Source organism: Glycine soja, chromosome 10 (genome assembly GCF_004193775.1).
Source record: "Glycine soja cultivar W05 chromosome 10, ASM419377v2, whole genome shotgun sequence".
NCBI classification, from domain to species: domain Eukaryota; kingdom Viridiplantae; phylum Streptophyta; class Magnoliopsida; order Fabales; family Fabaceae; genus Glycine; species Glycine soja.
The window spans coordinates 1,647,484-1,663,500 of NC_041011.1; the positions used below are offsets into that span (position 1 = coordinate 1,647,484).

At 35.2% G+C, this 16,017-nt stretch overlaps 2 protein-coding genes across 2 annotated transcripts; both read left to right on the plus strand.

Annotated features, from left to right (window-relative positions):
- The first annotated feature begins 1,824 nt into the window (after nucleotides 1–1,824).
- On the plus strand, nucleotides 1,825–11,851 carry LOC114372110 (gamma-tubulin complex component 4 homolog). Its single transcript, XM_028329520.1, has 16 exons — nucleotides 1,825–2,207; nucleotides 2,345–2,612; nucleotides 2,693–2,829; nucleotides 3,142–3,240; nucleotides 4,182–4,302; nucleotides 4,959–5,225; nucleotides 5,360–5,440; nucleotides 5,533–5,616; nucleotides 6,539–6,625; nucleotides 6,745–6,800; nucleotides 6,899–7,096; nucleotides 9,181–9,406; nucleotides 9,631–9,719; nucleotides 10,190–10,343; nucleotides 11,284–11,406; nucleotides 11,494–11,851. The coding sequence occupies exons 1-16, from the start codon at nucleotides 2,059–2,061 to the stop codon at nucleotides 11,551–11,553; spliced, it is 2,199 nt and encodes a 732-aa protein (XP_028185321.1). The 5' UTR covers nucleotides 1,825–2,058; the 3' UTR covers nucleotides 11,554–11,851.
- Nucleotides 11,852–12,993: 1,142 nt separating this feature from the next.
- Nucleotides 12,994–15,995, plus strand: LOC114371896 (blue-light photoreceptor PHR2-like). The gene is made up of 4 exons (XM_028329209.1): nucleotides 12,994–13,971; nucleotides 14,124–14,350; nucleotides 14,444–14,545; nucleotides 15,541–15,995. The coding sequence occupies exons 1-4, from the start codon at nucleotides 13,060–13,062 to the stop codon at nucleotides 15,620–15,622; spliced, it is 1,323 nt and encodes a 440-aa protein (XP_028185010.1). The 5' UTR covers nucleotides 12,994–13,059; the 3' UTR covers nucleotides 15,623–15,995.
- Nucleotides 15,996–16,017: the final 22 nt, after the last annotated feature.

Below are 16,017 nucleotides of genomic sequence, written 5' to 3' on the forward strand. Positions count from 1 at the left end.
TTTTACATGACATTAAAGGTCCTGTAAGAAGGTCTAATACTATGAGGGTGAAATAAGATTTGCAAGATGTAATTACGAATATCAAAGAAAGTATATATAAGTCAAAGTATGTTAAAGGCAACACAAAAACTAGTCAATCTTCCACAAGTTAATAATGATTTGAGTCCAACTTTATGAAAACAATTTGGAGAGTTTGAATTCAAATGATAAAGCAACAGGTTATGTATGGTTGTATAATTAGTGGAGTATTATTAGTGGAATGATGAGTAATAAGAAGAATGTTAAGCGACATTCCGTGTTAAGAAAAAATCTCAGAGAAAGTATTGTTTGCATTTTTCTACGTAGTAATTAAGTCAGTTTTTATTTTTTATTTAATTTTGAAAGATTAAGTTCTAACACCTTTAGGCCTTAGTAAGGCAAGTTTTGTGTTTTTAAGACTTCTTAAGTCATTTTGATGACTAGTGGAAATATATTACCATGTGTGCCGAGTGGGAAGTTATTATGAACGAAGAGAATTTATGGTAGTGTGAATTTGTTGTGGTGAGAACTTAATTCTTCTGTTTCGAAGGGTCGCTAATTGCTTATGGATTAGTTTGTAATAGTAACATTTTGTACAATACGAAGGCAGGGAATTAGAATATTAGTGAAAATTTGAGTGTTTTTGTAGTATGAGAGTTTCCTTTTTCATCTTAGAGTTAACAACTTTATAGTTCTACTTTTAGTAACAAGTTGTTATTAAATTCAATGACTACAAGTATATTTATGATTTTCAGTTGAAATGGTCGTGACCCATATTTTAATGTAACTTGCGTTCAAATGCAATTTAAAGATTAGTGATAAAAATAAAATGAAAGTAAAAATAAGAGTTTATATCTTTTTACAAAAATACTTTTAACTCAAATCTACGTTTTTACCTGACTTCTAAATATGTATTAATTTAATTTGTGTGAAAAAACTTGAATTCAATCCTCATATAATCACTTGGGAAAGTATAATGAGTTTGAAGACCATCTAAGTTTTGGACGATATACTAATCACATAATCAATTCAAAAAATTGAAACTTTAACAATATTTCAAATCTCACCGGAAAGTTAAAGATTTTAATTATGAAAAAACATAAATTGTTATTAAAGTCAAATTTCTCTTTTGATAAATTTTATTCCATTAACAAATTGCAGTTAGAATTATGTTCTTTTTTTTCTTCTTTTACTTTTTAAGATGATGCTAAGAATTCCTAATGATATGTGAATCAGACAGATAAAAATAACAAGGGAAGAAGGTAATGTGAAAATAACAAATAAGGTGGTGGGTGTGATTTTAAGGTATATTTGTATCTTGTGATTTTGCATGTGTGGTAATTTTTATTGATTGAATTGTGTCTTTATTATGAACACTAAGATCACACATTAAAGCGTAACAGTGAATGATATGCTTTTGTCAATTAAGCATTTAACAAATAATAGTTAGCATTAGAAACTTTTCTGACAAGCTTTTCAGGAACTTTAACCTAACTATAATCCCTTGGTAAGTTCTTGCCGTTAGGTGCCATAGTTATCTTGACGATCGAGTATCTCAGGTGTCTGGTGGATGATTGAAGATGACACAAAGTTACTTTTCTTGACGGAATGTGGTTGAGCCTCAATCTTGTGTTATATTTCATTTAAAAAATAAAATAAAACTAATTTTTAAAATTATGTTTTTTTATTAAAAAACATAAAAATCAACATTTTATTTTAGATACATTATTATAATTACATAAAAAAGATACATCATTATAATAATTTGCAAACATCACAATTTTAATATTTTTTGCTTTTCAGAAAACGGAGTAAAGCAACTAGTGGCAGTGTGTGCTGTGTTCTGGGAGTGGCTTTTGAAGAGAAAAAAAAAAAAATAGCCCTAGCTGCTCAATACTTTTCGAACTTTAACTTTGGACTTTGGAGTGAACTCTCTTACGACTTTAAACAAAAATTCAAACCTCGATGATCTAAATCCAACAATTCTAATTTCCTCATTCTTCTCCACAAAGCGATAGGTTAGTTTCTCAAGAGAAAACAATGTTGCACGAGCTTCTGCTGTCGTTGCTGGGCTACACCGGCGACTTAATCATCGACGGCCGGGACCAGCTCACCGCCGAAACCCCCATCTCCGACGAATGCACTTTCAAGCTCGCCCCCGACATCCCTTTTATCGACCCAAGCGACAGGTTCTTCTCACTGTAACCTTCATTTTTTTATTTTTTTTCTGAACCCCAAGATACAATTCGTTTATTTTGTGGGGGTATTTTTATAATGGGCACTTTGAAAATTGAAATTTTCGAATGGATTGTGTTGTTGGGTGCAGGGAACTTATTGAGAGGATCATCGTGTTGGGGTTTTATTATAGGGAGATGGAGCGGTTTTCAGCAAAGTGTAGGGATTTAAGTTGGATAAGGTCTGCAAATGCGAAACCTTTGGAGAAAAAGGAGAAGGGAAGTGTTTATCGTAGGGCACTAGCCAGTGGCATTGTTGAAATACTCTCAGTTTATAGGTCTGCGGTTCTGCATATTGAGCAGAAGTTGTTGTCTGAAACCATGCCTATCTTGGCAACAGTTACTCAGGGTCTTAACAAGGTCATTTTTTCTGTTCCCACCTTTTATTTTTGTGTGTGTGTGTATTTTGATGTTGGCTTTATTTTCGACTTGCTTTCCAGTTTCTTTGCCTTTTGCCTCCTCTATATGAGCTCATCCTAGAGATTGAGCGTGATGATATTCGTGGAGGTCAGCTTCTTAATCTTCTACATAAGAGATGTCACTGTGGAGTGCCTGAATTACAGACTTGCATGCAAAGGTATGCAATTCTTTTCACGCGTAGTCTTCTTTTGCTGTTGTGTTAGACTAGTAGTCAATAAACATTTGTGGTTTTAAGTCATGAATTTTTTAATGCTGTTAGTCACTACATAGTCTTTAGTGTAGTAAAAAAATTATAGGTGGGAAGAAAAAATATCTAAGACTATCATGTTGGTTGGTTTTCAGGTTAATGATGGATTTCTTTTTGGGTTTGATTTGTTTATTCTGATCCTTAAAACATTGCATCAGTCTTCAGATTACACTCCTGGTTAATTCTTATTATCTTTTTTGGTTATTCTTGTCCAAAGCTTAGGCTTCTTTGGCATGGACACCAGGTCATGTATAACCAGCTTGCATCCTGGATAGTTTATGGGATTCTTCAAGACCAGTATGGAGAGTTTTTCATTAGGAGGTAACTCAGTATTAATTTTTAGTGTGTATACTGTTGATATGCATGTTGTTGTGTTGAAATCAATTATAGAGGTAGACTGACGCGGCGGTGTTGTATTGCAAGAATGCTGATTAGATAATATATACTTTTCATTTATTATCCCAGTATTCCAAGCTTTTTGAAGGGCTAAAGGCCTTTGTTGAAAATTTTTATTTCCACAATTGATGTATCATACTATTAAATTGAATATACAGAATTATTGTTGTCATAAGTTATCAAAACAATTGTAGCCCCTGCTATATTTCAATAGTTTCTGTTATATGCTGTTGTCAGCATGATTTTCCAATGACTAAACATTAACGATACTTATTTGTTTTATCTGTTAGAATGTATGAAAATATCTAATATTATATTGATCATATCTTATAATATCTTAGATTACCCTTTAGGATCAGTTTGCCTATTTTCTCCCTATATTTTAAGATTGATTACCATATTTCACAATCTCATGATTTGTGTCCTGTTAGTTAGGATTATGATTGTAAGGGTTGGTATTCTATGTTTTATGATCACATCATCACATTGTAATACATCACATCATATGAGGTCAGTATCAATTTCATAGTATTTTTGTTTTTTTTTTCTTTCTATTCTGTGTCTCTATACTTAAAACTCCATAATTTCAACATTATCTATTATGTATATACTTAAGAGATTCTATTACCAAAACGATAAAAAGAAAGGTTTTATCACCTCCAATCCCTCCCCTCCAAACTAGAAAAAAACTATGTGCTAAAATATATGACGTGTTTGGTACATGAAAATTAATTTATCTGGATATTAGTTCATCCTCTCCTTTCAAACTTTGTGATTTTTTGGTTGCATTGATAATTTCTTGTTTCTTATGTTTTGAGATCTTTTATTTGCAATTATATACTTGACCTGATTCGTTTGCTTTTCAGGCAAGAAGATAGAGATGTAGAAAATAGCTCATCTCATCCGGACATCTCTGAAAAGTTGGCACGCATGTCAACTGATGATGCATCTTTGACTGATTGGCACTTGGGCTTTCACATTTCTTTGGTAATTGCTCTCGTTATTGGCTAGTTCTGGACATGTCATGAGACTGAGCGATTTCCTTTGGGTGTGACTGTTTCAAGGTTTAAAATTTATTGCTGAGAATGTGAACTTTGGAATGTTATATTCCCATGATTGTTATGGGCCATAAAAAAGTATTCCTAGGTATTGTTCGGGCCTGGGAAAGTAGTAATACCTTGATTTACTTAATTTGTGTTCCTATGCTAGGGTTGGGAAAGTTATACTCGTAGGAATACGGAAAGTTATTTTCTATCCCAACTATAACTTCCATTTCTACTTACTTTTTATTCTAATCATTTTGAATTTTAAAAGATATTCCTAGGAATATTAAAATCTAACCAAACATATTTTTTAATTTACTCAGAAATAATATTTCTGGTTATAGTAGTCCTAGGAATGTCATTCCTTGGAATGCAGAATTATACCTTGAAACGGATGTCATCTTTTTGATGAATATTGTTTTGGCTCTTAGTGTTTGTAGCACTCTTTTTTGTATCAATGGCATTCCATGTCTCATTTTTTAATGAATGGGATTTTGTCCAGTTTAATACATGAAGTTCTTATTGTCCTTTACTTTAGATCGACAGGTCACCTGGTGTTTATGCATACAATTTTTATTGTTTACATATTTTGTTTTGCAGGATATGCTGCCTGAATATATACCTATGCGTGTTGCTGAATCAATTCTTTTTGCTGGCAAAGCTGTTAGGGTTCTGCGAAATCCAAGTCCTTCCTTCCAGTCTGGGGATGCTGTGCATCCTCAAATGCCTAAAAGCTTTCAGAAAATACATGGATTAGCAGGGCGTTTTCATTTTCAGAGGGAACCTGCAATTAATATGGGAATGGGAGAAGATTTGCTTCCACAATCTGAGGCAGATAAGATTGAAGCAATGCTTCTGAACCTAAAGGTTTTCATGTAGTTGGATTGTTGGCACCCTTTTATCTGGTTTACTTCAATGGTTTTAACGAACTGACTAATAAGTCTTTCTTTACTATTAACATTTCCAGTTAGTTTTTAAGCAAACTCATTAACTTTCCCCAGGAATCATCTGAATTTCATAAAAGATCATTTGAATGTGCTGTGGACTCTGTTCAGGCCATTGCAGCTAGTCATCTCTGGCAGGTGCTTAACATAATCTCCTGGTTCATGTATTTATTAGTTTTTAGAGCATTTATTTTCAGAAACTTCAATTTCTATTCCCTCCATGTCTGCAGCTTGTGGTGGTACGTGCTGACTTGAATGGCCACCTGAAGGCCTTAAAAGACTATTTTCTTTTGGCAAAAGGAGATTTCTTCCAGGTAAATCTTGAGATGTTATCTATACCAACATTTTGACTGGCAATGAGTATCTGTCAACTTGCCCATTTTTTCTATTTGTGTTAAAGAAAAGACTGTTTATTATCTTTAAAGCTTGGCATTTGTTTGAAATGGAAGTGAGAGAAGATGAACAGTTGGGGTTGGGGCATGGGGGTGATATGACCAAGAGTGCTTACCACCATGCCAACTCTTGACAAATAGCACCCTGCATCTGATGGGGCCCTTTCCTATTTAAGCCATAGGAAATGGGTCATTGGGTTGAACTTGACCCACAGACTCAACATGTCCCCTTGTGACCCTTTGGGCATGTCAAGGGGAATAGGAGTTTTGAACTTTTGATAACTATCCATCCATCAAATAGTGATTTCAATGATATGTTTTCTCCTTTTCTGCATGTGTTTGTTTTAACCCTTGAAAGTGATTATATTGGTTTTATCATTATCCTTGTGTGTTTGTGTCTATGGCCATATCATATGACATTACTTGTAAATTGTCATCAATTTATATGTAGTGAAATTTACGGTGGATTACTTTATTTTGATAGTAGCTTGAGTAATTTGTAATTGATTATAAATTATAAATTATGTTAGATGAGTTTCCCCCTGTCATTCACTCATTCTTAGATTTCCAACATTTGCATTGTTCATTATTTTTTGAATGATCTATTTGAGAATGGTAAAAAATATTTGTTTGATTTCTGAACTAGTAAATAATTCAGTTACAAGATAGGAGATGTTGCAAATTCGTTTAAACTTTAAACTACAAAATCAACATTGGGCAGTGCCTTGTCTATATCCTATGCCTTGGATATGCAACAGTTGCTGAGGTTCATACTTCAGTTTATCTTGTAATTTTAATGAAATTATACTGACATCTTTGATTTACTCATTATTTTCTGTGCAAGTGTTTCCTTGAGGAAAGTCGTCAGTTAATGCGATTGCCACCACGTCAGTCAACAGCTGAAGCTGATCTTATGGTCCCATTTCAGCTGGTTTGTTTACCTTATGATATGATTTTTTGGCTTAATGCCATTCACCTTTTAGTTACATCAGCATGTTCATGTTTTTAGATGCATTAACAAAGCTTAATTGCAATTCCATTGGAATGTAGGCTGCATTAAAAACTATTGGTGAAGAAGACAAATATTTCTCTAAAGTGTCCTTGCGGTTAGGATCCCAATTCATTATTTTTCCTTCCATTTTTGCTAGCTTCATGCTGAGTTGTTATGAACTCTATGTGCTAAAATGTCCTCTTTCTCTTCTAGGATGCCATCTTTTGGAATCACAGTTAAACCTTCCCTATTGGATTTACCAAAGCCAACCTCTTCTATAGATGGTAGCTCTGGTGCTTCACTTTCAAATGCTTCGTCAGAAGTGTCAGTAGATGGTTGGGATGGTATTGCTCTTGAATATTCTGTTGATTGGCCTTTGCATTTGTTCTTTACTCAAGAAGTCCTCTCTAAGTAAGTTTCTACCGCTAATGTCCTGCGGCCAAGGGTTTATTGACTTATTCTTTTTCTCTTGCTATTATTTTATACAAGGGTTTATTGACTTATTCTTTTTCTCTTGCTATTATTTTATACACTAGATCTAACTGGAAACCCTTTATGGTATAAAACTTCTTAAAAAGTGTCATGGCATTGTAAACAAAGTGTGCAAGTGTACTAATTTGTCAAAGTAATATTAAAACGGCAAAAAGAAGTTCCCTTGACATCTCTTCATCTGTAAAGAATTGTCGATGTGAAAAACACAGACAAAAGGTTGATCTTTGAATAGGAAAAAGAGTGGATCCGTAGGGTCCCAAATGAATTGGCTTATTTGAAAAAAGTAGGGACTTTGATTGTGCTCAGAGTTTGTAGATACTGGGTTTTAAGCGAATAGATGACTAAACTGAATATTTTTCAAAGTGATTGTGCCGAAATGTAAACTTCAACCATAACAGTGGATAGGAAAGTGGAGCAAGATACAAGAGACAAGAAAACAAACACTTGGAGGTGGAAAATGATATTTGGTGCAGGTATTTGGAAAAATGTTGGGCGTTTGATTACTCTTGATGCAATGTTAAGGATTTTTCACCATTTAAAGTTATTCCGACTATTACCTTCATCAATTAAACTACTCTAACCATGATTCCTCATGGGAAAGAGCCTAAATCACCTAATTTCACTCCTAATCTCTTAAGAGCTAAACCAAATAATTTGCTTAAAGATGCATAAATAAGGCTTAATAACACCACTCTTAGGGTAAAAACATTTCCCAATGATTAAAACCCTATAATATACATGTGAATGGATGATCAAACCATAAACAAGACAATAAACTTAGAAAGGAAACAATAATATTGAAATAACATTAAATGGATAGTAAAAATCATTACATTAAAGAGTATTTGGTATACAAACCCCCAACAATGGGTAATTTAGTCTCTCATAGTCATGAGAGGTTCAAAAACAAAAGATGAAACTAGGAAAATGGAAGAGCTCCCAAAGTGGATGTTTTTGCTTCAGGGCATGCCCTAAAAATCTCTCCAAAAAGCACAATGCCTCTTTTTATATCCTTCAAAATGCTGCACTGTTATGTTTTTCGAAAAATCACTGTGCGCTAAGCCTGCATATGCGCGTTGAGCGCACATGCATAGTATAAATTGGCTTAAGTGACCACGTGCTAAGCTTCCAAATGTACGCTTAGCGCACATGCATGATACAATTGGCTTCTAGCTTGGCTTCTCGTGCTGAGCACGCTGCTCCAATTCTTCATACATTTTCCATTTTTCTGTTGATGTATCCAAAACTCTACAAAATAAAAACTCTGTAAAATTACTAACTTTAGCATTCTTAAGATAAAAACTCAAAAGAATCTAAATTTCTATCTTTTTAAGTCAAAAGAAGCATCAAAAGAGAAGAAATTAGATAATTGTATGTAATTTAAGTGCACAAACTATGTATGCATAGCAATTATCAGCAAGATGTACGACTGTTACATTATCAAAAGGATCGTTAGTTTAAAAGATATATATTATTTATGTATAGGGGATATATCTTTTGAAACCACTGGTTTAGTTTTATTATGAACAAATGTGGACCGTTGGATAATCTGGCTTAAATGGTTAAAGATTGAAAGAGTGTTTGAAAAAGTCACGTGACTGTGTTTTAATGTTCACCATGTATTATTCAATAATCACTTAATCAGGATTTGTTCCCTCCCTCTCGTACTATAACAATGCTTTGGTATTATGGCTTCTTTATATAATCAGTTAAGCACTTATTGAAGAAGAAAATAAAAATGAATTAAACTTCCTTCATAGTTGAATATAAGCTGATGCACATCAGCTATTGGAGAAGTTAGATTAACGAGAGAGCTTTTATTAAAGTTGAAGTGCATAAATTGATTTTAACTTCTGGTAGAAGCTTCATCAATTTTACCTTTTGTATTTTCTTTTCAAAGTACTTATGGAGAAGTTTATTCAAATAAGGCCTTTATATCGTAATATACTTGAGATGTTATTTCTAGTTCAGTAACTTTTCTGCACAAATAACACTTTTTACAGGTACCTAAGAATATTCCAATACTTACTACGGCTCAAACGAACACAAATGGAGTTGGAGAAATTATGGGCATCTGTAATGCACCAATATCATAGTGATTTTCCCAAACACCGAAATGATCAAGAAAAGTGCTCAGAAGCACAGCAGAAACGACAGCGGTTTCGACCGATGTGGCGTGTTAGAGAACATATGGCATTCTTGGTCAGAAATCTCCAATTTTATATTCAGGTTGTCATTTCATTCATATCTTGTCTTTGATTTTAAATTTATTATACTATTATTATAAATTATCATCATCAATATTTTTAGCAAAAAAAATAAATTCAATTTGAGTTTGGTTTGAGCAAAAGCACAATGATGGTATCCTAATTACAATTTTTTGGTGTGTACTGTACCTTTTTATGACGAATAAAATGCCTGTTTAACATTTAAAATTGTGCTTTCCTTTGCAGGTTGATGTGATAGAGTCTCAATGGAATATTTTGCAATCTCATATTCAAGAGTCTCATGATTTTACAGAACTTGTGGGCTTTCATCAAGAGTAATAATTTCTCTATTGCATGTTTAGTTTTTACATTTTATAGTGGCATAAAATTGTTTTTCTTGTCGAACTATTTCACATGCATACTATCAATACCAGCATGATCATATTTATCCAAATTAAATTCAGCTCTTAGTGACCATTGACTCAGTAGGCCAACTTTTATCCTATTGCTGTCACCTACAGGGATCATATTTTTACTTTTGTGGTCAAAGATAACTTAGTTTTTCACTTTGCTGTTATTGAGTATGGATAGTAACAGTAGATCAAAAAGCAGCTTCCTTTACCCTGAACTAGCAGTTTAATGAGAAATAGGGAAGCATTTGTCAGGTGCCACATTGTTTAAACTGTTTATTGCTCTGTGAATTATAAACTAGTTAGTGTGGTTTGTTGTATGCCTTCTGGTGGCTATTTTACCTAAATATTGCTAATTAGTTCATCATGCTATTTGACTTTAATGTCTCCTACAGGTATCTGTCAGCCTTAATTTCACAAACTTTCTTGGACATTGGTTCTGTGTCAAGGATACTGGATAGTATCATGAAGCTTTGCCTGCAATTTTGCTGGAATATTGAGAACCAAGATAACTGTTCAAATACTTCTGAACTGGAGCATATAGCTGAGGTGATATGCATTGCTGGTTTTGTTTGCCAAATAACCGTACAGGAATAAGTATCTCAATAAAGCCATTATTTTCCTCATACAACTTCATATATTAAAATTAGTAGGCTCAATTATCTGAACCTTTTTTAATTAAGAGGGAGAAAAACTTAAAAACTATACTAATTAATGATCATCTTATTCAATCTGTGTCATGTGCATTCTTGCTGTAATATTATGATATATTATGAATAGCAGAAAAATGCTCTGCTTTTTTTTTTTTGACTCACCTTTCTCCATATAATTTCATTATAACTTAATAATCAATGATGTGGGTAAGGTTATGATGATAAATCTGTGAATTCTATAGCTGTATCTCTTAGATCTACCATAAGACAGGCTAAATTGGCTTTGAGGAACTTGAGAATTGACTTCTAAACAATATTAATTATCAACAATTGAACTTGTCTGGTAGTAGTCAGAAAAAGTACAATATAGTTGCTTCTTTATGGTTCTGTTTCCCACAAGCCTCCTTTTTTAGTGGAAGCTGGCATAAATTTATATGGAAATATATGCTTGAGCGTTTCTATTTCCCTTCAGATATCTGAAGTACTACCTCCTTTGACTCAATGAACAAGAAATGAAAAATTACGAATTATGTCATTTATTCTTAAATGTATACTGTCAAAAGTTGAACTTTCTCTCTTCACTTTAGATGTATTCATAGAAATTTACTCTAACCGGGGCTAAATTGCTGGGGCAGATATATATTTAAATGCAATCTGTGTGTCTAATGAATAAAGGCACATCCATTTTTCCTCCCTGTCTCACCTGATTGGACCTTTTCAAATTACTCGTTACATTTCTATATTTTAGATTTAGATAAGATCTCCGTCCTTTACTGAAATCTATTGTTTTGACTGTTCATTTATTATGTTTGTTTTATCTAACCAAACATCTATAGGAATTCAACAAGAAATCAAATTCCTTGTACACTATACTGCGCAGCAGCAGGCTTGCTGGAAGTCAGCGGGCACCCTTTTTGAGACGTTTTCTCTTGCGGTTAAATCTGAATTCCTTCTTTGAGGTAAAACAATCAGATAGATAATTAGTCTCACTGTTTAACTTTAGATCAATGTTTCTTATTGTTGTTTGTTATTTTGTCCCTTAACAGGCAACTGCTGCAAGGGGGGTTCTGAATGTTGTTAGGCCACGCCCTACACTTCCTGTTTAACTTTAGATCATTAGATTTGCTGGTTCAGCCTTCACTTGGGATCTGAAATTTCTACTTTTTTTTTGGGTTAAATCTGGTTCTTTTTGTTTTCTATCCTCTTCATTGTCTAAAAAATCAATTTTGGTTGTGATTAAAATTCAATTTTGTTTTTGTACGGTTCTGGATATTGTTTTCTTCATGTTCTTCTTCTGCAATGAGATTCATTTGGTTTCCCTCTTTTTTTAGTTGTTCATTGATGTAAGGACAATGTGTGGGATATTGTATTTTATTGTTAAGGAACGGGTGCTTGCTGACGAAACTCACTTCTCTCCGTTGAAAAAACCCTGTATGTCCCGTAGACTCTCTCCAATGGTGGTTTCTTCTAAGAGACACTCTCTCCAATGGTGGTTTCTTCTAAGAGACGGTTTCTTCACTTAAGAAACTCTCCAAGGAATCCCAATGGAGATGCTCTAAATGGTATTCTTCCCAAATCCCACATGGTTAGGTTGCTTGTGGAAACGCCCTCCCACCCAAAACACATTTTATAATCTGAATTTGCCCTATTGCCATTATATCCTCTAACTCTTCTTTATATCAGGTGATACCAATGGAATATGATAGAATAAGCCAATTATTCTGAGTTGCTCTTATTTCAATAAGACAAACAAAACAAAATGAATATGCAGAGCAGCAACCGTATAACTATATTTTCAAATTTCAAGATAAGCTAAAACCTTTTGATTTGTCCCTACTGTGGAATATTCTATTACTATGCCATCATTCAGACAACACATGCACTACTCCCGTAGGGGCAGCTAGCTCATAATCAATCAAGTAATTTATATACGAACAAAAATATTAAAAATCTTCCTTTATATAATAAAGTGCTAAACTAACCATCACAAATGCACAGCTGAGAAAAAATAAAGAGTCATTATAATTATATATTTATTTTTTATTTTGTCTCTTTTATTTCATATTTTTTACTTTATATTTCATCACATCATGTATTATATTTTTCTTTTTTAAAACTTTAGCTTCTTTTCATCTATACACCTAAAAACAGGTGTACGATAGACATTTTCCAAAAATAAAACACCAACGATAAGGAGAAATTGGAGAATACAAATCATTGTGTAGTGTATGCATGAACCGAACGCCAAGTAAAAATGCAAACAGAAAAAAAAAAAAAAAAGGTTAGGTAGGTGGGGGGTGTAGGTGGCTGGCCTACAAAGAATATTAAAAAGCACTCAATGCAAAGGTAGATGAGATGAACCATTAACAAACTTAGTTTATGAGCATGTAATAAAAAAAAAAGCAAAATTAGTTATAAAAAAATGTTTATTTTAGTCTTATTATAGTAATTTTAGAAAATAAAATAACAAGGAGAAAATTAAAATAAATACGGTTTAACAATTCAAAAAATGAAAATGAATCTGAGATAAATAAAAAGGCATGATAATGGTATAATCCATAGATAGCAGATAAGGCATAAGGGAAGAAGAGGTTTTCGTTTGGTTAAGCAAGATGGATTTGGAAGCAGAGAAAGAGCATGAAGCTGCATTTGCAGTGGCCTCACTCTCCCTCTCTCTCCCCACCATTTTCCCCTTCGTCCAACCCAAGAATATCCCATCAACCACCCTTCAACCAACCAAGCTCAAAGTCCCAACCCAAGCCTCATCCCTCACACACCTTTCTCTCTCCACCACCACTCCTCCTCCTTCCAAAACCTCCTTCAAATCCACCGTCTCCGCCAACCCCCTCCACGCCCCTCTCTCCCTCGCTCCCCACCGCCCCCGCGACCCTTCCAACGCCGCCGCCCTCCGCCGCGCCGCCGTCGTCTGGTTCCGCAACGACCTCCGCCTCCTCGACAATGAGTGCCTCACCGCCGCCAACAACGACTCCCTCTCCGTCCTCCCCGTCTACTGCTTCGACCCCTCCGACTACGGCAAGTCGGCATCCGGCTTCGACAAGACCGGCCCCTACCGCGCCGCCTTCCTCATCGACTCCGTCTCCGACCTCCGCCGCAGCCTCCAGGCGCGCGGCTCCGATCTCGTCGTGCGCGTCGGGAAGCCCGAGACGGTGCTGGTGGAGCTCGCCAAGGCCGTCGGTGCCGATGCCGTGTACGCCCACCGCGAGGTCTCGCACGACGAGGCGAAGGCGGAGGAGAAGGTGGAGGCGGCGATGAAGGAGGAGAATGTGGAGGTGAAGTACTTCTGGGGAAGCACGTTGTATCACGTGGACGATTTGCCTTTTCAATTGGAGGACATGCCTTCCAATTACGGAGGGTTTAGGGATAGGGTTCAGAAATTGGAGGTAAGGAAGACAATTGAAGCTTTAGATCATCTTAAGGGAATGCCTTCTCGCGGTGATTTTGAGCTTGGGGAGATTCCTTCCTTAATGGACCTTGGCCTTAATCCATCTGCAACAATGTCACAGGTTTTGTATTTTAACCACCTTTTCCTCCTTCCCAACCAACCTTATATCTCCGCTTTTTATTTTTAACTTGTTGTGTCTTTGTTTCTATGCATTCTTGTGTTAGCATCAATGGTTTATATATATATTGGTTGCTAATTGTTATCATTTTGCAGGATGGGAAGTTTGGTGCCAATGCTTCTATGATAGGAGGGGAGACTGAGGCACTGCAGAGGCTCAAAAAATTTGCAGCTGAGTGTGCAGCTCAGCCAAACAAGGGGTTTAAGGATGGGACACAGAGTATATATGGTGCCAACTTCTCCTGCAAGATTTCTCCGTGGTTGGCAATGGGATGCCTCTCCCCTCGCACGATGTATGAAGAACTAAAGAAGACTACCAGCAGGTCTGTGGTCTTTTTGTGTTGTTCTGTTTGAGGGTATTATTGTTCTTGGTATGAATAGGGTGTATACTCACTGGTGAATTGTATTACTGACAGAGCCATTTCTGCTTCGGCGGACAAGAACGATGGTGGTAATGGCTCGTCCAGAAACGGTATAAATTGGTTGATGTTTGAGTTGCTATGGAGGGACTTCTTTAGGTAAATATTTTTTGTGCACTTGTTTTTTGGCTTTGCTTGGAACTTCAGTATACATTTTTCTTTGCATGAGATATATGGAAATGGCAATGGTCCTATAGCATTTTCATAGTTATAAATTATTTACTTTGTATCATAATATTTAAAATAGCGGTCATCCTGCTATAGCATTTTCATAGTTAGCTGTGGCACACCACTATCCGAGATTGATTACTATGCTTATAATATTGCTCTCCTATTTTTTTCAAAAGGATGAAGTTAGTAGTGTTCCAATGTTTTTAAATAACCATTATAGCACCACCATATTGCCATAACATCATAATGTGGCATTGTCCGACCTTTCTGTCATAAGCAATTTTTGAAGGGAGGCCTGTTATGGCAGTGCCATTGGAAATGGCGTGTTTATATGGTGGAATTTTGGCCTTGTGACATGTTCTGCCGTCCGCTATTGATAACCTTTTTAGTGTGCACGGGAAAGTTGCAAACACTCATATCTAAAACATATCCATGACTGCAATTGCAACCACAATGTCAAGGTTTTTAGGGTCTTTGTAATTGCATTTGTGGCTGCCTTAACTGCATTTGTCTGCAATTTTCTAGATGGATTCATAATTGTGACTGCAATTTAAAAACCTTGATATCAACTATTTGCCTTTCACGTGCACTTTTTAAATGATTCTCTTGTCTAAGTTTATCTCATTCCCCTTACCTAGAAATGTAAGGGTGGCCTTGTGGTTCTTGAAATCGTGGAGAACATAATATTTCCTATTTGACCAAATAACGATCAAGTTTTGCTTGAGATTACAACTTAATGATTTGCCTTCTGTTATCTGCTTTGTTAATTGTTATCATACAGAGTGATAGTATTGTAAATAACATATATTGCTGTGTTATTCACTTATTTGTCAGCAAAACATTATTTATGGATACTGTTTCTGGCAATAGACGGGTATATATAGTCTGATTTTTGAATTTTTTTATCTTGTTGATTTGTCCAGGTTTATAACAAAAAAATACAGTTCTGCAAAGAAACAGCTGGAAGCTGCTCCGGTCACTGCATGTGCTGGAGCATATGCTTAAGCTGGAAGTTCTAGTGGGCATTAAAGAGTTTGTTTCAGGGTGTGGGTTGGTTCCCTACGCAGACATGGCAGTAGGGTGCTGGATGAACAAGATTTGGTTCCCCTTCTGAAGTTCTGTTGTAACTGACAGATACATTATATTTCAATATGGAAGCTTTACATTATTTTCTCGAAGGCAAGTGTTGGTATTCTTAGAGTAACATTTCGTCTGCATCGGGCATCTTTTGAGTAGATCTTTGAGTCCAAAATTCATGTCTTTGTCTCTCCCCCAGTAACTCGATATTGTGGGTGAAATTTGAAAATTAAAAATGGATGTAATTACTACGGCATCTATATTTTTAATAATACCAGGATGAATTCTCTGGGTTTTTTCAGTTATGATTAAGAAAGCTGGTT